The sequence below is a fragment of the Manis pentadactyla genome, chromosome 11 (genome assembly GCF_030020395.1).
Source record: "Manis pentadactyla isolate mManPen7 chromosome 11, mManPen7.hap1, whole genome shotgun sequence".
Lineage (NCBI taxonomy): Eukaryota > Metazoa > Chordata > Mammalia > Pholidota > Manidae > Manis > Manis pentadactyla.
In genome coordinates, this window is record NC_080029.1 from 13,614,345 (window position 1) to 13,639,808 (window position 25,464).

Genomic DNA, 25,464 nt, shown 5'->3' on the forward strand with positions numbered 1-25,464 from the left:
ATTAACTATCTGATTTCATCAGCTAATATGCCATTTTTTCCTGGGAACTTGACTGATTATAGGAGAGCCCCTAAATGCCACTGAGTGTCCCAGAACACTGGGCCTGGGTCTCTCATCTTGGCAGTCCAGGGGCCACCATAGCAGTGGGCACTGCTGCCCCTGGCTGGGTGTCAGTGGTGGTTCGGTTTGCTGGCTGAGTGAGCTCAGGTGTTGTTCATGTCTAGATGATGATGACGACGAGCCAGAAGGCGACGACCAGGAGGTGAGAGATAAGACTCTGCCCAGGTGGCAGGTCTGGCTCGCTGCTGAGCGCTCCCGAGACCAGAGGCACTGGCGGCCGTGGCGCCCCGATAAGACTAAGAAGCAAACCGAGGAAGACTGTGAGGACCCAGAGAGACAGGCAAGTACCCCACCCCAAGAGGGACACTGGCCATGGGGTCTTTGCTTTCTCCCCATTCCCTTTGGGTTTTGGTTACCCAAGGTCAGTGGGCTCTCTGAGCACTTGCCTGGCTGAGGAGATGCTAGCCTGTTCCTGTGTATGGAAACTTCCGCCTTCCTGAAACAGGGTAGGACTCCATTGGCTGCTGATGATGTGGAGCAGAGGCACTTGGCCTGCTCTTCCTGTCCCTGAGTAGGAGGGGAGGCTCCCATGGTTATCCTGCTGGAGATCGTCTTCCAGGTCATTCTAGTTAATTTTTCACATGGAAGCCCGAGGGCTCAGGATTAAAAAATGCATAATCACTGTCTTCAGTTCTTTGACCGGGTCCACTTTCCCACCCCACTCTCGGATCCTCACATATGTAGCAGACAGGTTTGGCTCCAGAAGACAAAGAGTGACTGGGTGTAGAGGCCATACGGGGACAGCCGCATACAGCTTGTCATGCTGGGGGAGGACCTCGTAGTTACTGAATCCTGTAGTGTGCTTAGGCACCACGTATCTTGTTTACTGCCATTGTGTGACTCTGTGTGTGCTACTCTGGCCAGCAGCTGTACATTAAATAAAAGAGGAGATTCTATTTTGATATCTGGAATTGACCCAGTTTCACAAGATACCATGTGTATTGCTTGGCATGCAACATGTTACAGATACAGACCTAGAGTTCTCATCACAGCGAGCCTTGCTAGCTCTGGCATGGTTTGTCGTGTGACCTTCCCTACAAGTCATGTATCTGGAAGGTGAAGATTTTCGCCTGCTTCTTTACGGCCGAATCGCAGTGCCCAGACGGTGCTTGTCCTTTCGTGAATGCTCTTTTCATACCCCCGGATGCTGGATGAGTAGCTGATGCCAGAGCTTCTGCTCTAGGCAGAAGAATAAGCATGGGTGAAGGCCCCAGAGTTCCCAGAACATTTGAAGAGTGGTGAATGGGGCGGCCAGACTGGACTTAGGACGAGAAAATTGGGAGTAGAGAAAGAGGTGATCCCTGGGCAGGAAGGAGGAGCCAACTTCCTGGGAAACCTCAGCTGCCTGGAATGCGTGGTGAGGGACTGTTGTGAGGTGAGTCTACACATGAGGTCCCTTTCCTGGCTGAAGCTGAGTGTTTTTTAGGGAAGAGTGGGGTGTGCTTTTGTGATTTAGGGTTTTACAGAGTTCACCGTCACCCTTCAAGAAGCTAGTTCTCAAGGCTCGGAACTTTGGCCATCTCCTGGAAGCCAATTTCTGGAGCTAACTGCTGTGAGCAGTTTCTTGTCGCTCTTCCTCTAATCAAAGCCTGGAGGAGAAAACCTTTCTGATTAATTGATGGTGTTGATGAGTTGAATCACAAGTAGCCCGTTTTGTTGTGCCCATGTTTTGATTTCCTCTTTGCCGAGAGCCACAAAGACCAGTCTGATAAGCAGCACCTTGAGATGGAAGGTAGTCTCTGGGGCCTTAGGTTTTGAAGTTATTGCATGAAACCATCTATGAACATTTATAGTTGGTATTAGGCTCTTTTAATTGCTTCTACCCTAGTCTGTTGCTCCTGTGTTTCCTTCTTACCTTGCTGCTGTTTATCTAATTTTCGGCATATTTTTCCTGAATCAATTTTGTGCAAAGAAACCACAAATTAGTAAAGTCCTTATTTTCTATCTTGAACAGTTTTCACGATTGTAACCTAATTAAAGTTGCAAAAGCAGGTATGTGTGCTTTATGAATAGGCTTCTAGATTTTCTGTGTATCCATTAGGCTACTTTGAAAGTGTTCTGGCTTAAACCTGCTCATGGCGCTCCCTCATGCCAAGAATCCATAGGAAGTGCAGAAAGGGCTCCCCACAGTTACCCTGCTCCCAGTTGCCTTTTGAGGCCTCTAGCTGTTTTGCATCTTGCAGAAAACCCAGCTCTTGTCTAAAATTTAATTAAAATAATGTTGACTCATTAGCGTACCAAACAGAAAGAGTTATGGTGAAAATAGCAAGGTTTTTGTTTGTTGCTAAAAAAACTGAACTTATGAGTCAGCGGTTTGATTTTTGTCTCATGGCAGGTGTTGTTTGATGACATTGCCCAGTCTCTGATTCGGCTTTCCAGCCAAGATCTGCAGTTCCAGCTGATTGCGGCCTTCCTGCAGTTCCTGGGTGTGCCTTCTGGCCTCAGCTTTCCAGATTCCTGCCTCTATCTGGCCATGGATGAAAACAGCATCTTCGATAACGGACTCTATGATGAAAAGCCATTGACTTCTCTCAATCTTTCATTTTCTGGCATCAGCTGTATTGGCCGCACGGACCAGTTGGGCTGTCGGCGCTGGGCCAGGGGTCACAGTCGAGAGGGTGAGGAGTTCATCCGCAATGTCTTCCACCTTGTGCTGCCTTTGTTCTCAGGCAAGGAGAGGTCTGAGCTCTACTTCTCCTGGTTACGGTACGAGATCGCAAAGGTCAGTCTGGCCTCCCCGCCACCCTGTGTGGGGACCTCATTTCTTTTCAGTGTTTATAAGTGGGTTCTCAAAGCTCTTGGTGTTCTTCGGGACACTGGGCCACAGAACCTCCTTCTTCAGGGACTGTGAAGGCCCCTGGTATGTGGCTGACCCTCCTGAGGGGCCGCGGTGGAGAGGAGGAAAGGACTGGGTCCAGCTTCAGTGACTTGGATCTGTTTACTGTGTTCATTCTTGTAGTACCGATGTCTGTGATTGTATGAGCAGTTAGGTAAGAACCAAGCTTAAGCTGGTTCTTAAGGGTTAGTAACTTAAGGGTTAGTGGATTTGAGGGCTTACTAAAATAGATAAGCTACTTACCCTGCTCTTTGTGTGTGTCTGCTAGAATTCGTCAAGGACTGACTCTTCTGCCCCCTGTTGGCCAGCAGTTAGTATTGCGTCTTAACCTCCAACGTTGTGACGCTTAAAACTGCACCAGGTTGTTAAAACTGTGACGCTTAAAACACACCAGGTTGTATTACTAAATAATGTCTGAGAAAAGTTGGTGGCCACCTCTCTTTGGAGAAGAATTATTGGCGTATGTAAACCTTGCTTATAGAGGGTTCCAGTGGAAACCTGGATTATGGTCATTTGGGGGCACCTACGGCTTGTTAAAAGTACTGATTTGCTTCCTGGCTCAGAGAGCCTACATGCTTACCAAATGTGTGATGAAGGAAGGATGTGTAGATGCCTTATGTGACTTAAAGTTGATGGCACAAAGGGATTGCTTTAAAATCCCAGAGCACTTGGGATTCATTCTTTCCTTTTTACCTCTAGGTCATTTGGTGTCTACATACTAAAAACAAGAAGAGATTAAAGTCACAAGGAAAGAACTGTAAAAAACTAGCTAAGAATCTTCTCAAAGAGCCAGAAAACCGCAACAACTTTTGCCTGTGGAAGCAGTATGCGCATCTGGAGTGGTTGCTTGGCAACACAGAGGATGCCAGGAAAGTTTTTGATACAGCGCTCAGCATGGTGGGGAGCAGAGAACTGAAGGATCATGAACTCTGTGAGCTCAGTCTACTGTATGCTGCACTGGAGGTGGAGCTGTTGCCAGACTTGGGAGGGGCCACCACAGCCCGAGCCGTCCACATATTAACCAGACTGACTGAGAGCAGTCCCTGTGGGCCCTACACCGGGCAGGTCTCGGCCGTTCACATTTTGAAAGCTCGGAAGGTTTATGAGCACGCATTGCAGGACTGTTTGGGTGAGAGCTGTGTCTCTGATACGGCTCCCACCGATTCTTGGAAGCGCCTGATAAGCCTAGTTAAATGCTTTATGCTTTTCCAGTATCTGACTGTAGGCATCAATGCTGCTGTGCAGATATATGAGCAGGTGTTTGCAAGAATGAAGGGCTCTGTTTCCCCAGCAGGTGCCAGCCTGGAGGACAGTGCCAACCCCCTGGGTCTGAGCAGTGTTCTCGAGGCCGTCACCTTGATGCACACGAGCCTGCTCAGGTTCCACATGAAGGTCAGTGTTTACCCGCTGGCTCCTCTGAGAGAAGCACTCTCTGAGGCTTTAAAGTTATACCCAGGCAACCAGGTTCTTTGGAGGTCATACGTACAGATTCAGAATAAGTCCCACAATGCCAGTAAGACCAGAAGATTCTTTGATGCAATCACCAGGTCTGCCAAACCCTTGGAGCCTTGGTTGTTTGCAATTGAAGCTGAGAAAATGAGGAAAAGACTGGTGGAAAGTGTCCAGAGGTAATTACAGGTCATCTTGTTCGTGTGTCCACAAACCTTTATGGAATGTTTGCCATGTTCCCACCACCTTGCTAGGCCTTAAGAATACAGAAAAGAATATGGGCCAGTGCCTAGAACATCTGCTGTGGGTTCTAAATATAGAATAGCACTGAAAGGAATGAGAGACTTGGAAGTAGCCACAACTTTCATTAGAGGCTTTTGTCACTAAATTCCTGGGCCATGGTTTTGGGGATCCAGACTGTTGCCTCTGGTGCATGCGTGCTGTCTCTCCAGCCTTCAGGTACCTGAGAAGTTGTAGTGAATGCATAATAGGGAAGAACACAGTCTCTGGAGTTGGACTCTGGATTCAAATCCCAGGTCCCCTTATCAGATGCATGACCTTGGGCAAATCACTTTACCTTAGTAATAGGTTCCGCTTCTATAAAATGGAAATAGTAAAGAACCTGCCACAGGGAGTTGATCAGACGGCTCAGTGTGGTGAGTGCTGAGTACCAAGAATGTGAAATAATTATTACTTTTGTTGTTATTGCTGATGTGTCATGTTGTAAATGTCATCTTTTGGTACAGTATTTTATATGTGAAGGTAAATGAGTCTCAGAAACATATAAGCCTAGGCATCATTGTTCCTTCCAGATCTTTGCCTCTGAATAGTATTTCACATTACTTGGTTTTTACTTCTTGCATTGAGATTTTATTCACTCTACTTTTTCTACTTTAAATTGAAAAGTATTTCCTTCTCATAAAGTACAATTTGCATTCTTCTGATTAAAGGGTAGGTTTTCTTTAGCAAACTGAGAGGCAAGTAGTTTGTGTGTGACTAGTAGGCAGACTGGGTGATGTAAAAACTGCAGTACCCCAGGCACTGCCTTTCTCTGGCCTTGGAGGAATCACATTATACCTGTACTCCCACCCCAGCACCCCCAGCCCTGAGGGACAGCTCTGCCCCTGCTTCAATGGAGGGTGTGCACACTGGCCTCAGAGTTACGTGAGCCTTTGTCTTGCAGGGTAGATGGTAGAGAGGTACATGCCACAATTCCTGAGACTGGCTTGACACACCGGATCAAAGCCCTGTTTGAAAATGCGATGCAGAGTGACAGCGGCAGCCAGTGCCCCTTACTCTGGAGGATGTATCTGAATTTTTTGGTAAGAATATCAAGTTTTTGTCTTCATGCAGAGCTCTGTTTCTTCCCTGGTAAATGGGGAAGCGCAGGTGTCCAGTCGCCACTGCGGGGGAAGCTGGGAGGGGCTGGCTTCCCCCTCACACTTTCTTGGCCTTGGTCAGCCCTCAGGGGAACCCCGTGGGGTAATGCCAGCTCTCTCAGGCCGTGGGGATGGGTCTGCTGTTGCCTTCTGCTCGGGGCCTTGCAGAGTGACAGTGAGGAGTGACTACCGGGCTCTAGGGTGTGGCTGAGCTCCCTGTGGGTGTCCCCGAGGGCCTGCATCCCTTCGACAGCTTGGAAGTAGGCTAAGCGCTTTCATTTGAAAAAGACCTGAATTCTTTGCCATTCAACTTATAAAAATGTATAGGTCCTGATTCTGTTATGTTACTACAAAGAGAAGATTTGATCTAGAATCTGGTTTTTAAAAGAAACATTTCCAAAGCAGCTGGTTTCTCTTGAAAGTGCCAAAGATACTGAATGTGGTGAGATGACACTGCATTTTATTAACACGATGTGCTGCTGAAAGGTGGTTCTTGGGCTGCTCGGACTCTGAATGTTTTTTAGAAACACAGTCTCCTGGGCCACTTGAATGTTTTAAGTCAAGGCTGCTAAGTCATACGAGTAACCTCCAGTGAATACTGTGCCTTTCAGAAGCCGGGAGTGGCCTTTCTTGTGCATAAATCTTATGTATATCTGATTATTTTCATAGGATAAATTCTCAAAAGTCAATCAGAGTATTTGAAAATTTCCAGCTGGCGTGTGACAGAGTCAGGTGTAAAGAGATAGAGAGAGTAAGTCAGGGGCTAGAAGTTTGGGCCTGCCTCTGTCTTCTTAGATTCCAGAATTGGTGTGCTTCCCCTCTGGAGGGCCTGAGTGGCAGCAGGGGGACCTTATCTCAGGACAGCAGCGCAAATAGGCACCCTCAGGACAAACGGACATATCCTTATGGGCACAAATTGACATCGACATGAATCACTACAGAAGTTTGTATGTTTTTAACCTTTATTCTTCAGACCCAGAAGCTCAGATTTCATGTCTGGACTCCTGATGTGAAATGGAAATATAGAAGCCCGGCGCTGGTGTGGGAAGGCGCATTCACAGCCCACCAGTAGCTGCTGCCAGTCAGTCAGAGGTGGCACCTTGGGCAGCAGCCAGAAGTGGGTTTGGTTGAACATCCACTCCGGTTGTTAGGCCATTCACCCAGCAGAGCAGATCACAGTTTCCCTAATATTTCTAGTGCTGATGTTACGCGGTCTTTCTAAGCAAATGAAATCCTTTGAAGGTAAAAAGGGAGAGCAAGCAGATTTGCCAGTTTAACTGCTCCAGCATTCTGTAAATACAGATGGACAGGGTCAAGAGCAGACTTAGAGCATTTCTACTGCAGTCTACATGAGTGTCTTGCCAATGGGTTTCAGCCCCGGGTAAGTTTGCTATGGATTCAGTGTGACCAAAGAAAATTGACAGCAGAACGCTCTTTGGGGTGAAAGGGTTATACCCAACTTTATTTCCACAGTGGCAGGTCAGTCACTAGAATCTCATTCACTCAGAGCGAGTCTGTATGCAGCAAGCTGGTCTCTGCCTCTGGGCCCCTCTGTCCGCACAGCCGTTCTCTGGGCCTCTCTGCATAGCAGTCCTGCACAGCCATCCTCTGGGCTTCTCTGCACAGTCGTCCCGCACAGCCATCCTCTGGGCTTCTCTGCACAGTCGTCCCGCACAGCCATCCTCTGGGCTTCTCTGCACAGTCGTCCCGCACAGCCATCCTCTGGGCTTCTCTGCACAGTCGTCCCGCACAGCCATCCTCTGGGCTTCTCTGCACAGTCGTCCCGCACAGCCATCCTCTGGGTCTCTCTGCACAGTCGTCCCGCACAGCTGTCCTCTGGGCCTCTCTGCACAGCAGTCCCGCACAGCCATCCTCTGGGCTTCTCTGCACAGTCGTCCCACACAGCCATCCTCTGGGTTTTTCTGCACAGTCGTCCCGCACAGCCATCCTCTGGGCTTCTCTGCACAGTCGTCCCGCACAGCTGTCCTCTGGGCCTCTCTGCACAGCAGTCCCGCACAGCCATCCTCTGGGCTTCTCTGCACAGTCGTCCCACACAGCCATCCTCTGGGTTTTTCTGCACAGTCGTCCCGCACAGCCATCCTCTGGGCTTCTCTGCACAGTCGTCCCGCACAGCCGTCCTCTGGGTCTCTCTGCACAGTCGTCCCGCACAGCTGTCCTCTGGGCCTCTCTGCACAGCAGTCCCGCACAGCCATCCTCTGGGCTTCTCTGCACAGTCGTCCCACAGCCATCCTCTGGGTTTTTCTGCACAGTCGTCCCGCACAGCCATCCTCTGGGCTTCTCTGCACAGTCGTCCCGCACAGCCATCCTCTGGGCTTCTCTGCACAGCAGTCCTGCACAGCCATCCTCTGGGCTTCTCTGCACAGTCGTCCCGCACAGCTGTTCCTCTCCACTCCAGCCTCTGCTCTGCTCTCCTGCAGCCTTGCAGGCCACTGTGTCGCACCCAGAGTACTGGGCGGAGCTCTTTTTATAGAGTCAACAGCCATGTATTGCCCACAGGTGTACAGTGAGCTAGTCAGCCATGGCCAGGTGAGAATCCTGGCCATGGAACTCTCATTTTATCCACAATGAGCCAAGTCTGGGTTGGAGACAGAAAAAGTTCTTGTTGAAATGAAGGAGATCAGAGCCCTGTCCTTTTGAAAAGGTTAGATAGCCCTGGACCAAGGATTGACTAGAACAGTGGCTTCCCCAGCAGCCCCTGAGGTACCTCTGTGGGCACAGAGAAGTGAATCAGATCTTGCAAAAGCCCAGAGACCTTCAGCTGCGTTTTCTTAGAGATAATGCTTCCCCCATGTGGAGGTGGCACACATCAGATAAGAAGATACAGAGCAAGTGATTACTAAGCACTAAACAGCTCTGACTGGAGAGCTGGAACACCTGTTCTGTTACGGAAGGTGGGCCACTGTGCTCCACACGGCAAGACCCTCCCCTCCCCACCTGTGTGGGCAGAGTCGCTAACTCAGCTCAGCTCTGGGCACAGCATGAGGGCTCACCAGAGACTCCCCTCCTCTGTTCACGAGGGGCTTGTGTGCTGAGTCCTGCACGTGGTGCCTGAGAGACTTGGTTCCTGGGGCTTGGTTCCCGACAAAAGAGTGGCTTCTGAAACGTCCGCTCCTGCTTCTCTCTGGAGGCTGTCCTCAGTTCTATGCATGGACCCAGTTAGTGCCCAGTGTTCCCAGTCTGCCCGAGGAGCCACGATACTGTGGGGTGAGGGGCATGCATGCGAGTCACCCACCTGTTATAGTTCAGCCCTGACTTGGGGGCTTTAAGTTTAGTTGGGGAAATGGAGGTGAGAAAGGAGGACATAGAGAGCCAGGGTAGCGCTCACAAACTTTTCTTCCCTTTGAGGCTCTGCTCTAGGGAGTGGGGAAAGATAGTACAAGGCCATGTCCTAGCTTATGAAACCCAAGGGGGAAAGACCAGCAGTCGCCACCATGCGTTCACCGGGCACCGAACCTTTCCGTACCTGCTATAGCAAAGGCGTTTTCCAGTGGCTGCTTGATGAAGGAAATCGCAGATAGCAATTCTCATGTTAGACCAGCCAACTGTGTACCTGGATTTTCTGGGTTCCAGGATTATCTGTGAATCTCACAAATACAGTGGTTGAGAAAGTACAGGGATAAAAATTTTTTTCCTTCTTCAAAAACAAGGAAACAATGTCCCAACTGTGCCTTGCAGAGCCCAGGTCTTAAGTTTAGTCAGTATTTTAAGAGAGGACATACCAGTATTTTGGCATGTGAAGCAAGGACAGTTCACACTGCTCCTCAGGTGTGAATTCAGAGGTCCAGCCTCAGAATGGCCGAATCTCAGGCCAGGGAGGGAGGACGGGACCGTAGGCCACACTGCTGGCTCTGGGTGGCACTCAGAGGGGCTGGGGAAAGCCCGAGCCTTGCCTGCTCTGTGGTGAGTGAGGCCATCACAGGTGTGGGAGTTAACCCGAGGCACGGGAAAGGCAGTGAGGCCGTCCTCGGGTGACGGCGCTCCTGCGCCGCAGGCGGGTCTCCAGGATGCTGGTCCGCAGTCCTCCCTGGTCCGCGCCTGACGCTGTCTGTGGAAGGCTCTCCTGGGGATGGAAGTCTGGAGGAGGGGCGGGTGGGACGCCCAGATGCAGCCTTCAGCTCCAGGAGTCACTCGTGCCCGCTTGCAGCTGCAGGCGCCCTGGCTGGGGGAGCTGCCCGCTGGCCTACAGTGCCCTGGAGGAGCTGCTGGGGGATAGATCCTGGGATGCGGGTGGTGGGGCACACTGGCTGCGGTTTCCACAGCAGGTCTGGGAGACGGCGCGTGTGTGTGTGTGTGTGTGAGTGGACACTAAGGGTTCTCTACCTAGGGAGAGAACCCGCTGGCTACCTGCATGCTGCGGACTGAAGTTCCTGACCGAGAGTAAACTTGATGAGGTTACTGATCCAGCAATCCCGGTTATCCCGTTTCTCTTGACAGTTTTCGGAAAATGGCTTTTGTGTAGTCATCAGGCTCATCTCACACACAGTCTCACTCTAGACCCCGTAAGCAACTCAGGGCATGATGGCCCACAGTAGAGGAGGAGACAGAGACAAGGCAGATCAGCACTCCGGGCCCGTTGGTGGACGGAGCCCTGAGGGGCCCCAGGTGCACACCAGCAGCCACTGCGGCAGGCCGCGCCACCCCCCTGGCCCGCTCACTGCGGCTTGGGAGACCCCCACTGTGGATTAGTACAGGGGTGGCTTCTGTAGGCTTAGACTGTTTCAGTTAGTTATTTTTGTATTTTTCCTCACTTCAGGTTTCCTTAGGAAATAAAGAAAGAAGCAAAGGTGTGTTCTACAAAGCACTTCAGAATTGTCCTTGGGCAAAGGTAAGTTCTAGAGACCCTGGTGTTCCCAGATTCTCAAGGACATTCTGCCAAGCCTCCATCCACTAGGGTCTGCCTGGGCGACCTGTGTCATGAGGGCCAGAGCACATTCCAGCCTTTTCATAGTGAGACTGTCCCCTAGGGAGCTTGGGCCTGATGGGCAAGTTTCCTTTCCCTGCACTGGAGCTGGTATTTCATGGGTGACTTGCTGAGGGCAGCTGGTTTCCCAGCATTTGCTGAAAGCTCTGCACAAATGCTAAAAGCATTGGGATCCATGTCCCAACTCTGCCTTGCAGGGCCCAGGTCAGGAACCAAGTTGATGGTGGCTGCCATGTCTGCCAACAACTTCTGGCCCCCCTTTGGGAAGAAAGGCCTTGGCGTTCCCCTTGCTGTGCCCTGCAGTGGCAAATTGTCCTTCCTGAAGCATGCTGGCATGCTGCTGAGCTGGGACAGCTGCAGAGGCGGCGGCAGGAGGGTGGGCTCCCTAGGAAGTGGAGGGCTGACGGGCGGTGGCCCCCTGCCCTAGGTGCTGTACATGGATGCTGTGGACTATTTCCCTGATGAGATGCACGAGATCCTGGACCTGATGACCGAGAAGGAGCTCCGGGTGCGCCTGCCGCTGGAGGAACTGGAGCTTCTGCTTGAGGACTAGAGACCAGGAGCAGGGCCGGGGCCATGCCTCTGAGGCCTCATCACGGACTGCCACGAGCCAGGATGGACGAGAGACTGTGACGCACGTGTTTGAGTGTGTGTGCAGCCCTCTGCTTTTGAAGGTTCCCTTGGTAATTTGTGTCTGGGTTATCAGTCTCTCACCTCTTGCACATTTTTTTTGATGTGCAAATGACACAAAAGCTATCAGTCTGCATATTATATATGTAAATGTTTACATGGACAGAAAACAATCATGCCATGTAGTAACTAAACCCATCGTGCTTGGTGTGCAAAATGTCATCTGTTCTATTCTTCCTCTGCCCAGCCAGCCCCAGCCGTATGTACCCCATTTAACATCCTTGGGTCCTGCCAAGTCTTCTGGGTCTTGCCATCACAGTAAGAAAGCTCTTGTTACTCAACACTAGGACCTCCTCCCCTGGGCTGTTTGTTAGTGAGAGATTTTTGCCCTTCAAAACAGCAGTGGGGAGTCATTTAAAACTTGGTGTCCCAGCCTGTGTCAAGTATTCAAAGTTTTTCATGATTCTCTAAGCCCTACTCAGAGACGCCTGTCCGTGGACCAGCAGTATCACCTGGGAGCCTAGTAGACAGAGCACCCCCCAGCCCTGCCAAGACTAAATCTGCACTCAAACAGGCCCCCCTGGGGACTGTGTTCACACCACAGTGTGGGAGGCACTGCCTGGAGAAGTAAGGGCCCCCGCTGCAGGGAAGCGTGCGGGAGAGCAGCCTCTCAGCACGGAGCCTCTCAGCCCTCCTACCAGACCAGCCCTGTCCGTGCCACGTGCTCCAGGTGCATGTTGGCACATCAGCACTGCCTGGTATGGAGGCCTGACAGGTTGTGCTCTTTTGATTTCTGAGGGCCATGAAAGGAATGAAATGGAAGTACCCCCACTCAGGCCATTTATCGTCACAAAGAGATTTAGTGCCATGCAGTCATTTTCACCACTAATAACAGTTGGGAGGAAACTGCTTTTTCTTCTTTGAGGCCCTGCTCTAAAAAAAAACCTGCTCTGGCTTTTTAAAAAATGGTCTAATTGCTGAAGACATATTTCTTTGGCACTTCATCCAGAAAAGCTTGTGTTGTGGAATAGAATTTTGGCTAGAAACCAGACACTCATTGGGAAAAAGCAGGGAGGGCAACAGAGCTACTGTACTTCCTGGGATGGCACCTCAGAGCACCCAGGAAGCTGGCCAGCCAACCAGGTGGACGCTGACCTTGATCTGCCCCGCTCACTGGCTTTAAGACTGTACATACTGTACAGGAAGGAAAGGGAAGCCAGGAGATGGAGAGATGAGGACGCTCTGACACTCCTGAGAGGGATGAGGCTTCTGAGCCGAGGCCAGGGGCAGCAGGCTGGCTGAGGTCTCCAGCCCTGACCCTCTGAGACTTCTCTTAGGAACCCTCAATCTCTAGCAACACCAGCACTTCTTTCCCACTCCGAGTGCAAAGAACCCCATATTTCACAGACCTTCCAAAAGGGAAACAGCCTTTGTTGCTTAAGACTTTGTGGTCATGACCCTCTTTTCCCCATCAGCTGCTGCTGTACGAATCTACCGCTTGCTCTGGGGGTGGGCAGGGTTGGGGGGCAACAGGCATTGATGTCTGCATTCCTTGTGATCGCCCAGAACTTCCCAACACCCGGACCTAGCTGCTAGTTAATGCTGAGCAGCAGGTGTGGAGGCTCCAGAAATAGGCTGAACAGTTTGAGAAGGAGCATGCTTTACTGGGAGGAGAGCACCGCGCTGACCCACAGACCAGCGCGGCCCGGCCGGCATCCTACCATCATGCTCAAAGAGGTACACGGATGTTCTGCTAAAAAAGATCGACTGGAACGTGGATTATGCCAGGCAATTTCTCTGACCTCATGTCTCTGAGGGGAGTCAGGAGACTCCCAACCATTTCCTTATAGGCAACTGTGGTCCACTAGAGATAGAGCCCCTCAGGGGTACCTTCTTGTTTTTTATAAAGAACATTTTCTTTAGATTTTTTGAAGTCTTCATTTGTTACTTTCATTCTTCGTTCCCTCAAGGCCATCAGACCAGCTTCTGTGCAGATTGCCTGTAAGAACAGTATGTTCAGAAAGTGAAGTAATTTTTACTTTTTTTCTAACTCAGAGCAAGCTATTTTGAAATAAGGTATAAAACACCCAGACTAAACACCAATTACTTAAACCACTTGGGAAAAGATGGGACTTTTTATAATGTTTTAAACATTCTAACTATTTTCTCAAAGGATGTGAGGTGATTTAACCTGGGAGTGATTAAGAAAGACTGGCCCAGGAATTGAGGCTCTGGGTTCTGACCAGCTTTGTGGCCTGGCAGGTCACTAAGTTCTCACAGCTCTGCTTTCATTAAAGGGAGTAGTATTCCCAGGAAATAGATGAAATTCAGAAATTTAAGGCAACAGAGACATCCATTTCATTTACTTATAGGAAACGTACTATTTTAAGTTTCGGCACAGTATTTATTTTCTCGACAATTACTTGCAAAAGTAAAACAACCTATGGAACATGATGTGATAAAAACATTAAAAACTAATTCTGGTCCTGAAGTTTCTATCTTGTTATAGCCCTCATGATAATTATTTCAAATGGTTTAGTTAGAATAAAGTGTGTGTGTGTATACAGAAATCAGGTAAAATGGCAACATTCTGTAAATCGAGGTGATGGGTATATGCAACTATTGTGCAGGCTTGAGATTTTTCAAAAACTGGAGCAAAATTTTTTAAAAATTTCAATTTTGAAGAGTGATTTTACTCACCAACTAAGATACTAACCTAGTTCTATAGATGCCAACAACATGCAGTTCAGTGCAGGTACCAGGATGAACAGGCCCAGCATGTGCTTTGCCTTCCTAATGATAGCATTTACGCCTGCAAACTCAGGGCTTCCCATGAAAAGCAGGTTATACCATACTCAGCGCTGTGTGCCCTGCTCTAAAGTCCTAATTATACACAAATGTGATGACAGTAGGAGGTACAATCCAGCCCAGGTTCTCACCTTGATGTCAGCACCTGAAAGATCATCTTTAGCCATGATCAAGTCGTCCAGGGTTACATCATCAGCCAGCGTCATCCTGCTTGTGTGGATCTGAAAGATGCGCTTCTTGGTCTTCTCATCAGGCAGGGGGAACTCGATCTTCCTGTCAATGCGGCCTGCAGGTGTAAAAGGTTTGTCAGTCACACCCATGCAGCCCCCAGACTCTGCCCTGGCTCAGGAAAAGGCCTTACTTAGCCCCTCTCTTCACACATACTGTTTCAGACAGTATCCTGTGGGAAGGTTGTCCAAATCTTAAAAAGTGGGCATTCATCTTTGTAGTTTGTAAATGTCTACATTTGAGTTCATCCCACTTAAAATCCTCTATGCTCGTACCTTCAGAAACAAGTGGAAGTAGTTTCCGACTGGCATGGTTAGTGGAACAGGTCAGTTGTGTTAAAAGTAAAAAGATTAGCTACTGCTTCTTTTGGTGTCACCTCAAATGTAAAAAATGAACCTGAGCTATCATAATGAATTATTTCTTTAAACAAAGCTCTTGAGGCTAAAAATGGAATGTTCATTATGGGAAACAAAGACCCTGATGTAAGACTGGAATTCAAAACTGCACAGACTACATCAGAAGGAAGTTTTGGTCAACTTATTCTAATGTTCAATATAGTATTTGTCTTCGTGTGTATCATTTTATAATCCCCCCTCCAAAAATGACTTAAACACAAGTACATACAAGCACATGAATTCTCCGTGATGAAACAGCAAATCTGACCTGGTCTGATTAGTGCTGGATCCAGAGTTTCTATTCTGTTTGTGGCCATGATAACTTTCACATCTCCCCTTGAATCAAATCCATCCAGTTGGTTCAACAGTTCCAACATTGTTCGCTGAATTTCTCTCTCCCCACCAGAATTTGAGTCATATCTTTGGAAAAGACAAAGAGAAGGAATGAAGACCTAATTGATCTGCTCAAGGAGAAGAATTAGAAAAAACACCTCTATCTCAACTCATGTTACACCCTCAACTATTCTAGCAAAAAAATCAGTATACCCTCCCCATGGCCAAGATATATATCACATTATTTTCTTCATAAAAGTTTGAATAAATGACAGAATTTCAGGCATGAAGTCTCCATATTTGGTGTCTGATCCAACTTGACTGAGCTCTGTGAGGGGAGACTCCTGCCCCCCAGATGTGTCCCCAGAGTCCAGATGGTACCTGGCTCACAGTGAGAGCTCAAGGCTCAAGAAAGTCACAGCTTCTGGGTAGCTGCTACCCTGCAGTTTGGGAGAACAGAGCCTAAAGCATCCACAGAGAAGCCATGTATGGTAGAAACTGGCAAACCAACATACAGGCCATACAGGGAGTGCCAATGAGCGTTCATTCTCAGAGAAGAGCTATATGGTTTTTACCTTTAAATGACACAAAATAGGTAAGAGAAAGTTTACCTTTTTGTTCCAATTGCATCAATTTCATCAATAAACACGATGGAGGGTGCATGTTCCTCAGCAACTCGAAACAATTCCCGAACAAGTTTGGGCCCATCGCCTAGGTACTTCTGAATAAGTTCAGAGCCAACCACTCTCAAGAAAGTGGCTGACGTCTGGTTTGCTACTGCTTTGGCTAATAAGGTTTTGCCTATTTTAGATTAAAAAAGAAAAAGAAAAAAAACTTCAAGTTTTAACTTAAAAACTGTCACTGCCACTTAAATGGACATCAAAAAGGACAGCTCCCTATGATGAAAAGGTATGCTACCAGATGTCTGGACTTTGTTTCACAAAGCAGGTAAGAGGAAATTTGGAAAAACCTAAACATTTTGATTATTTTTAAGTAATTTCCTAAATTCATCATGATGTCAGAAAATACTTTTTGTTGGGTTATTCAAAGTTGCATACAATATTAACCTGACCTACACAGCCAGAGTTAGAGAACAAACCTCAACTCCTACGAAACTATCAGTGATGCTAAAGGGTTTGGGAATTCCAGGTTTGACCTAAGAAAACTCAGTGTGCTGAGCAGCAGGCCGCAGTAGGCCCCAGGGATACCGGAAGAGGAGCTGTTGGGCAGGCTTACGACAGGCTGAGGACTGAGACAGGCCCAGCTCCAGATGCCCACAGCTAGGCTGCTGACTGCTCAGCTGGTGGTGTGCCCTTACAGGGAAGTGCCTCTCACCAACGTTGGGGAAGATCTCAAAACATTTCCAGTTCTGCTCTATTCCCTAATATTTCTATTTCAGATCAAAAACAACAGTCAGCAAAGGGCACCGAATTTGAGAACTTAAGAGCTGGAAGACCTTGGCCCTTTTGGTGGCAAGTGAGGATGTGGGCAAAGGGGTGGGCAGTTGCCTCAGGACAGAGGCAGAGCTAAAGGACCAACCTAAGGCCTGCAGGGGAGAGGAGGAGGCTGCCGGTGAGTGACACACAAGACTGTACGAGCAGGGAGGAGGACAGGGTGCTAAGCTTTCCAACAAAATGGGGCAATGATGTTCCCTTTTGCCGGGCAGGCAGGTGGGCAGGTGCAAAGACTCCGAAGGCTGGACTGTTCCCTGAGAGCATCACTTAAGGATGGTAAAGAGAAGACAAAGGGACCTTCTATGTGGATGACTTCTTCAGGTATAAAACAGCCAAGTCCAGCTGCCTGGAGACTTCAGTAGCCAGAGGGATCACTGAATCAAGCTCTTCCTCCTCCTCCTGGTGAGCCTGCCATCCCGTGCTTCACCCCAGCTTCTCCTATTCCAGTGCACATGCCCCAAAGGCAGCCCACAGCTGCCGGTCGGAAGGCCGGCATTCTAGCTCCAGTCCTGTTACCAGCTCAACTCCCAGAGCCACTGGGGCATTCGGTTAGTCACCAGTCTCCCTGAAACTTAATTTCCTGAGCTGTACAAAGAAGAGCTGCAAGAACAATGTGCTCTGAGTACAGCTGTTTCCTGGTCCCTCCAATGTGGGCAATCCTATTATCCCAAGATTCTCTTTGGAACACAGTTTCAATTCAAACAACTGCTCTTCCTTTGGAATTTACATGGCAATGAACTGCCAAGTCCTGGGCTGAACAATTTAGGTCAACTTACTGCATGATGACCCAAATATGTACATGTTTTATCTTCATCTGTTTATCCAATATTAGGTTCACTCACTGCCAGTGAACCAAACAATGAACCTAATCTGAACAGTTTTTATGTCAGTGGTTGTCCACCATGCCTCTGATGCTGGCCACACTCTCAGATAACTGTGCCAGAATCTTCTGGAATGGGACCAGACAAATGCTGCTGAGAGAGAAGGTGAATGTCAGGAAACGTGTCAAACACAGAGCATACATACCTGTACCAGGTGGACCATAAAGAATGACCCCCTTAGGGGGTTTTATACCCATCTCTTCATAATATTCTGGATGAGTGAGAGGAAGCTCCACAGATTCCTAGAGAAAATAAACACTTGGTACAAATGACTTTCTTAATGAAATTATTATTATGGCATCCTGAGTACATCTTATTTTCAACAATAAGCTATAATTTAAATTACTCTTATTAGAGGCAATGTGCTTGACTTCAGCTAGAGGCAAGGATACACTAAAGAGGACCTCTGTCTACTTGAGCTCCCTGCACCCATCCCCATTTCCCTTTCACTTTCCAGAAGTCAGCCTTGAGCAACTTTTAAGTTCTTCCTCAGTAAAGGAACTTAAGAAAGCTAGAATTCACCCTTTTCAATTAAACTACAAACAAGAGCTAGCAATATTCTGACTATTACCATGGAAGAACATGATGGTTTTTTCCCAGATGTCTGAGAGGTCACCTATGGAGACTGGTGATATAACTGAATGATTTTCCTACAGATGAATACATGTGCAGAAGCCTGACCCACAGCCACCCTGAGTGACCCACTGCTCCCCGGTCCCCAGGGTTGGGATTATGTTCTGGATATCACCACTGTGTGTGTGCATGCCACTCACCCTACCCCCACGCAACACCGGACATTTCCAGATAGCCACTGCTGAAGTCAACAAAACTGGAAACATTACATATAAAAAGTAGGCTGCAGCTGCTGCGAGAACTAACATACAATTTATTGTTCTTTCTCATACCTAACTCAGTATTAACAAATACAGACACCACAACTGGCAGGCTCTCAGTTACTGGTCTGTCAATAAAGAAAAAGCAAAACATGCAAAACCACTCTGAGCACCCTAAATAAGACAGCAGTAGGACACCAAAAGCCTAAAAACCCAGAACTGTTTCCTAGACATACCTTAATTTCTTGGATTTGGTTGTCCAACCCACCAATATCAGCATAGGTCTCCTGGGGGGCCTTTTCCACCTTCATCACTGTTACCAAGGGATCTGTGTCATCCATCAGCACCCCTATCACAGCATGCACCTAACATGAAACAGTAAGCTTTGAGGCACGAAGGTGAGGTTCACACAATCCGGTTACAACAAAGCAATGCCAATCATACAATTTTCTTTACCACTCGGAGTGCTTTGGCAATTTACTTCTACCTGCCAAGTGGGCAAGTCTAAGAGGAAGGAAAATGTACTCCTACAGGCTTTCTTAGAGACAATCAACTTACCTTGTGGTTGAGCAGGACCGAGCAGCCTGGTTCCAGCAGATCCTTGTCTACAAACGAAAGAATGCTGACGTAGTGTTCTGAGCCCACAGATGTAGACACGATGGCATGATTGTCATCAATGATCTCTTCCAAGGTTCCTACTGACATCGGGGTACCCCTCAGATCATCCACCTTTGATCTCTCCTCCTACACAACAGTAGGCCGTGCAAGAAAAGCAGATTAGGCCTAAAATGTAGATGGCGCTGACAGTTCATTAGGTTTACAAAGCAGTTGGTACTTTTAAAAGGCAGCTAATAATGATCTGTAAGAGCCTGAAAGGATCAACTACTTGAATTACATTTATTCAGTGACAGTTATAGGTACTAAGAATTATTTTTTTACATGAATGTTTCAGTAATTTTTCAGTTTACCTCTTGTTTTTCTTCTAAAGGCTTCATTTGTTCCTGATTTCTAATGAATTCTTCCTCCATGAGAAGGTAGTCTTTAATTCTCTCTAACTTCAGTAATTTTAACCGGCACTGAGTGTGAGGTGTCACTGTAATTTTAAAAAGTTGCATTATACTTGGAGTTTGAAGTTTGCAATTAATTCAGTTCATTCTTTAGTGAAAAAAAGTTAAGACTTAAAAAGTTAAGATTATTTTACTTGGAGAGACTAAAAATTTCAAAGTTTGGTGCAGGTACCCAAATGCAAAAGGAAAAGGGATTTTGGCAGTTCTAAGTGAGCATGTAAAAATGAGGATGAGGTCGGTGACAAACAGCTAATACAAAATGACATGTTCACTGACCTGTGTATATATAAAGAAAAAAACCCCACTGACCAAAACGTAGTGCTTTTCAGCCCTAATGCACTGTTGCAGACTAGTGGTAACACATCCATTTGTTGAAGGATTGTGAAATACTAGGATTATTAACATGCCTTGAACATTTTTTCCACTCTCTTTTGTGTCTTTTCTTTTGGTTTGAAGTCTTATCCAACATAGATAGGAATTTTAATATTTATGTAGGCAAATCTGTCAATCTTTTGTGGCTTCTGGGTTTCCTGGCTTCAAAAGGTCTCTCTGGTAAGGCTAAATATATTCCTGAATTTTCAATTATTTATTTATTTTCATATGTATATCTGTAATCCATCTGGCAAAAAGGGGTCTAATATTTTCTTTCAACAGCAATTATATTAATTGACCTATCTTCTTCCCACAGAACTGAAATGTTACCTTAACCATATATTTACTCCATGTAACTGGACTCTGGTTTTAGACTTTCTCTGCTTTTCTGGCAACCTGATGATCTATTCTTTACTGGTATAATGCTGATTCATAATGGTAGATTAATGGCACCTTTTTTACTGTCTGACTCCTTTCGTCCTTAACTAAGTATATTTTAAAGATTATTTCACCTAAGCAGGAAGGGATTTATTTAGCTGGGGATGGGAGGTATGGCACTGAAGCCTGAAGGGATGAGAAGCAGGCAGCCACAGGAAGGACTGGGTAAAGAACATTTTCAAGTAGAGGGAAGCAAAGGGCAAAGGCTGTAATGTGTAGAAGAGTCAGAAGAACAAGAGGCGGGGCAATGTAAACGACAAGAAAGGAGAGGGGTAGGCGCTGAGGGTGGAGGTGGGCTGCGTCAGGTCACCTGGATGAGTTTTATTTTGTGTTCAGTAGAAATCCACTGAAAATGTTTATGTTCAGGCATCACATGATGTGAATTCCAACGAAGTAGCATACCATTTCCTCATGACCTAAGTGTGTTTCTAAGTTATTCAAGCTCAATCTGTTTTCTAATATAAACTCTTTTAAGTCACATGAGGAGCTGGTTTTTAAAGGAAATTAATGGAACTTCTCAAAGTGAGACACAGCATATACTGTGCACTGCTAAAACCAAAATAGAGCTTTTGTTCCAGCCTAGAGGAATGCCCCACACAAGAGTTAGAGAACGCAGTCACAGAGTTAGAGCCTCAACAACCCGTCTCCTAACTCAGAACCCTAAGTTATGTACAGAGCTGGTTCCCCTAGGAATTGGGAGACAGCAAAGAGGAACCAGGTCATTACCCAGTGGCAGTTTGCTGGCAGCATCCGGTCCCTTTGTTTTCTTCTTCTTTTTACCCACTCTAGTTGGTACAGGAGGTTCATATTTCTTTTTCTTGTCCTTAAGTTTTTAGAAGAGCAGGAAAAAAAGTCACATGGAAGTAGTATCAAAACAAAAACTTATTTCTGTGGGACCATCACCTATTTTGAGGTGGTATAATTTCGCTTATCTCTTAGGATGCCATTAAAAACTCATTTTAAAAATCTAGGTTTTAATTTCCTGCAATTTTAACAGGTGAATATAACTGATCTTTCTTTTTACAAAACACAATATAAATTATTCAATAAGGAAAAGAAATCGGAATTCAGAATTATATACCAAAAGCTTAAGCTGAAGTAATGTGACACAATTCACATCTCAGGATAGTAAACACTAAAATTACAGGCAATTAATTTTAACACTGTAATGTTAATTACTTTTACACATTTAGAAATCATTAATTCACAATCATCTACTTGACAGTTAGGTTAATAACCTTTCCTAAAAACATGAAAAGGGTACTACTCGATCTGTAGGCCAAGCTGGTTACATAAGCATGGGATCGTTTATTTTACATTTTTCAATTCATGCATCTCCAGAGAGCTCAGCTGGGAGCTGCATTTCTCCACAATTTACTCACATCTCAGAGATATCTGGCTTCTTATTTACCTTGTCATCCTTCTTGCCACCTCCCGGACCATGACCACCGCTCTGACTTTGACCCTGAAAAAAAGAGAGAGGTATAAATTCAATATGATCACTTTAAAAGAACATCCTTATTATTTTTCTGTGATTGTGAAGCTATTTAACATGGTAGAATTTTTTTTCCTGAAAAGCTGCTGGATCAGTCACGTACCTTGCTAGTGACTGCATCTTAAATCAAGGACAACTCTATTAAGAAACAGATATAATGGGTGTATCATAATGAAGCTGAAATTCTAAGACCACCCTTTCTTGTGGGGAAGGTATAGAGCTTGACATTCTTTAATAGAAAACTACTTGACTGAGGCCACCAAGAATGTATTTCATGAATTTAAGCCATAAAAATTCAATCATTTTACCTATTCAACAATCATTTGTCAGTCATTTGCTCCTTACTAAGATCACACCAAGATCCTGGAGATTTTCAAAAGCAACTTATATCCAGAAAGCATGGAGCCCTTGGGCAGGCCTTTCTTTCCAACCTGAAAAGCTGAAGCACCTTAAGGTATCAAGAACTTAAGTGTATTAAGAAGCCCAGTGGGATTTCTGACTTACAGATAAGACCCTTCTGTTACAGGACAATGTTTAACACAGAGCAATGTTTCAGAAATGATGGCATTTTAAACAAGTAATAGTGTACTTGATTAGAACCCTCTCAGTCCCCTCAAATCACTTTCATGTAGGCACCTCTAAATGAATATACTAAAAGCTTCATTATCAAGACAAAATAACATATCATGGTTACCTGTAAGAGTTAAGGTCAAATATACTTCCCTACATGCAAGATTCTTAAAACTTTGTGCTTTATTTTGAAAAAGCTAATAAAAGGCTCTGAGAAATTTTGGGAAACTTATATTGCAAAAGGCTATCCAAGTTATAGGCCTTTAATAATTACTTATACTTTGTAAGGAACTCTGTTGGTTGGGGCAGCGAATGTTTGTGAGATGCTTACTATGTGCTTAAGTTTGTGCTAGACATTTTCCTTTTCTGTGTCATTAATTCCACATAGTCCTTCAAGGTGGGGTTCATTATTCCCACTTCCTAGATGAGGAACTGTAACAAGCTTAAGAACATGGGCTGTGAAATTAGATGCATCCAGGTTTGAATTCCAACTCCATCATGAGGCTGTGTGACCTTGGGTAAGTCAGGTCACCTCCCTGAGCCTGCTGTCCCTGACTGGAAAACACGATTGATACCACCTCCTATCTGTTGCTGAAAATGAAGTAAACCCCTTGCACTTTGCATGACTCACAGTAACTACTCACCAATACAGCATTATTGGTGAGTAAGAAATGTTAGAGTCAGGATTTTAATTGTCAGTCTAGTTACAAAATCTGGGCTCCAAACAAATCCATTCTGGTTCAGCTCTTCACTCTCTTTTGTCTATCCCTATCTCTGTTTTTGTCCAGGCCATCATATCTTATTTGAATTCTAGCCTACCAACTGAGATTCCCAGGTCCAGTTTCTCCCCTCAGCAGTCCAGCTATTATCTTCTAAAACAAAAAGCTGATCCTTTAATTCTCTTCAAAAATCTTCAACTGCTCCCAAGCATTTGTAGTTAATGTCCAAACTTTAGCATGGCATGCCTGGCCCTTGCCAATCTGGTTGCAACTAACCTTCCCTACTTACCTTACCCATCATTTACCTTTCTCATGGTCCTGCAAGTCTGGCCCCACTGAAAAACATTTTCCTGAATAGGTTCCAAACTTCTTCATGTCTGGGGCTTTTTACATGATGTTTCTCTGCTTCAAATAGCATTTAACAAGTGTACCCATTTTTGAGCCCTTACTATGTCAATCAGTGTGCCAAACAATCTCAGGATACCATCTAGTTTTTAGAGACATTGTGAAATTGGTACTACTATTACCACTAGTTTACAGATAAGGAAACCGAAGCCCAGCAAAATTAGGTAATTTGCCTATTGTCATAAAGCTTGCCATAGATATAGTCAGGAATCACTCAGATTTCTTGGGCACTAGTATCTGTGTGTTTCTCTATTGCATGGGTATCTAGTACATCACAGCAAGGATTCTAGAAAAGACAGGTTTGTGTTCTAGCACAACCGCTTACTGTATCTCAGTTGCCTCTTTGGTTAAAGTGAGGATAATACTTCTGTCAAGAGACTTGTGAAGAGTAAGAAAACGCTGGAAAAAGTACCTGGCACATGCTTACCATGCTTAGCATATTACCCGAAAGTTCTTGTAAGACCTATAAAATTATTTTGTCCGGCAGCCTTGCTGTTCAAGAGAGGCTGAACACGTTCCCACCTCAGGCGCTCTGCACCTGCTGTTCCTTCTGCCGGGTCCACGTTTCCCTCAGATATTTGCAAAGGCTACTCTCCCAGTTCGATCTCAGCTCAAACCCCGCCCCCTAAGAGGCTTCGCCGACACCCTACGTAAAATAGTCATCCCGCCCCATCTTATCCCTCTCTACAGAGGCCCTATATAACAATGGTTCCCCCATCCACCTCTGTCCCGCTCTCCGACATCGTAATACATATTTCTTTTTCTATTTTGTGTCTGCCTGCTCTGGAACGCAAGCTCCTGAAGGCATAGATTTCGTCAATCATGCTCATCCCCTGCACCCAGAGCACAGCCTGGACAAAAAAGAAAAAAAGTGCTGTTGCTCAATGAATACTTTTGCTAGTGAACTAACGAATAAACGCTAGTTGCCTTTACTATCACTAACGACTCCCGAGCTTTCCTTCCGAGTTCCACCTGCCACAGGAGCGTCACTCTTTAACGCTTCGTCCAAGTGCCCCCGCGGGAGCGGCCTGCCGCGCCTGCAGCCCTGCTCCCCAGCTGAACGAACCTCTCCCCCCGTAGCTGCGCATCCCTTCACCGAGCGGCTCGGCACTCGCCCCAGGAACTTCCCGCGCAGCTCGGCGGAGCCCGCCCGGGTCGGCGGAGACGCAAAGTCGCGCGGCCCGGCCCGCTCAGCGGCCCCCAGCCACCCGGAACGCCCTTCGCGCCGAGTCCCGGCCCCAGATTCCCAGGCCAAGGCCCGCCGGTCGGCCCCGGCCCGCGGCGGACCTGAGCGCCGTCTCTGGGGGCCTCCGTCCCCCCAAGAAGACCAGGCCGGCGGGCGGGGAAGCGGGCAGACCGCGTGCCTCGGCAGCTGCCCGTTCTCTCGCCTCGGGCAGCTCAGCCTCAGTCGCACCGCGACCATCAGCCGAAACCCTTAGTCACTCACCATGTTGCTGCGGCCGCCCCAGTCGCCGCTGCCGGAAGTGCACTTACCGAGACGGCCCCTCAGAAGTGGAAGTTGCCAAGGGACGCTACGGAAGCTGATAGGAGCCAAATCCCGCGTGAACGAAGTCGTGCTCCCCGGGGCCATTGAACTGGCAGGTTGCAGCAACGATGAAACTTACAAGCAAGCTGTGAACCTTATACAAATATTCAAAGAACAAAGCGATTGTGAAAATATAATATATTTTAAATAAGCAAAAATCATAATTGGGAAGAACTTTACTTTGGCTCCAAGAAATGGAATGGAATTGGAATTGTGAGGTTAACACATACTTTTGCATTAACATTCAAGTTATCTGGTTTCTGAAGTTAACCTGCTCATCTAAGAGTATTTCTTTGTCTAATGAATCACCTAAATCTGTTTCTTTTTTTCTGACGCCTTGTGATTTATGATGATGCCAAATATCGTCTTAAAATCCCTCTTCTTGCACGTAGTTGGTAAATTTCATCATTTATTACATCTGCCAGGATGTTGGAAAGATGGCAAGCGTCCCTTTGGCCTCTTGCAGCTTCCATTAACAGGTGTCCAAAATGCTGCATCTTGCTAATTTAGACGGATTTGTTTGATTTTTATTTTGTTTTGTTTTGCTGCTTCTGATTAATTTAT

General features: G+C 46.7%; 2 protein-coding genes across 3 annotated transcripts in view; one reads left to right on the top strand and one right to left on the bottom strand.

The window, feature by feature from the left end:
* Nucleotides 1–13,901, top strand: part of NRDE2 (NRDE-2, necessary for RNA interference, domain containing) — a 54,016-nt gene extending 40,115 nt beyond the window's left edge. For both annotated transcript variants that reach the window (XM_036882536.2, XM_036882537.2), the window contains 6 exons: nt 225–400; nt 2,456–2,842; nt 3,656–4,584; nt 5,589–5,727; nt 10,559–10,630; nt 11,154–13,901. In XM_036882536.2, the coding sequence (XP_036738431.2) occupies nt 225–400; nt 2,456–2,842; nt 3,656–4,584; nt 5,589–5,727; nt 10,559–10,630; nt 11,154–11,279 (1,829 nt within the window). In that variant the 3' untranslated portion in view covers nt 11,280–13,901. The remainder of the gene's footprint in view (nt 1–224; nt 401–2,455; nt 2,843–3,655; nt 4,585–5,588; nt 5,728–10,558; nt 10,631–11,153) is intronic.
* Nucleotides 12,995–24,890, bottom strand: PSMC1 (proteasome 26S subunit, ATPase 1). Its single transcript, XM_036882538.2, has 11 exons — nt 24,802–24,890; nt 21,577–21,630; nt 20,892–20,988; nt 19,257–19,381; nt 18,847–19,032; nt 18,525–18,653; nt 17,601–17,697; nt 15,732–15,921; nt 15,056–15,207; nt 14,296–14,450; nt 12,995–13,355 (listed from the first exon to the last, which is right to left on the bottom strand). Exons 1-11 carry the CDS (start codon nt 24,802–24,804, stop codon nt 13,221–13,223), a joined length of 1,323 nt encoding a protein of 440 aa, XP_036738433.1. The 5' UTR covers nt 24,805–24,890; the 3' UTR covers nt 12,995–13,220.
* Nucleotides 24,891–25,464: the final 574 nt, after the last annotated feature.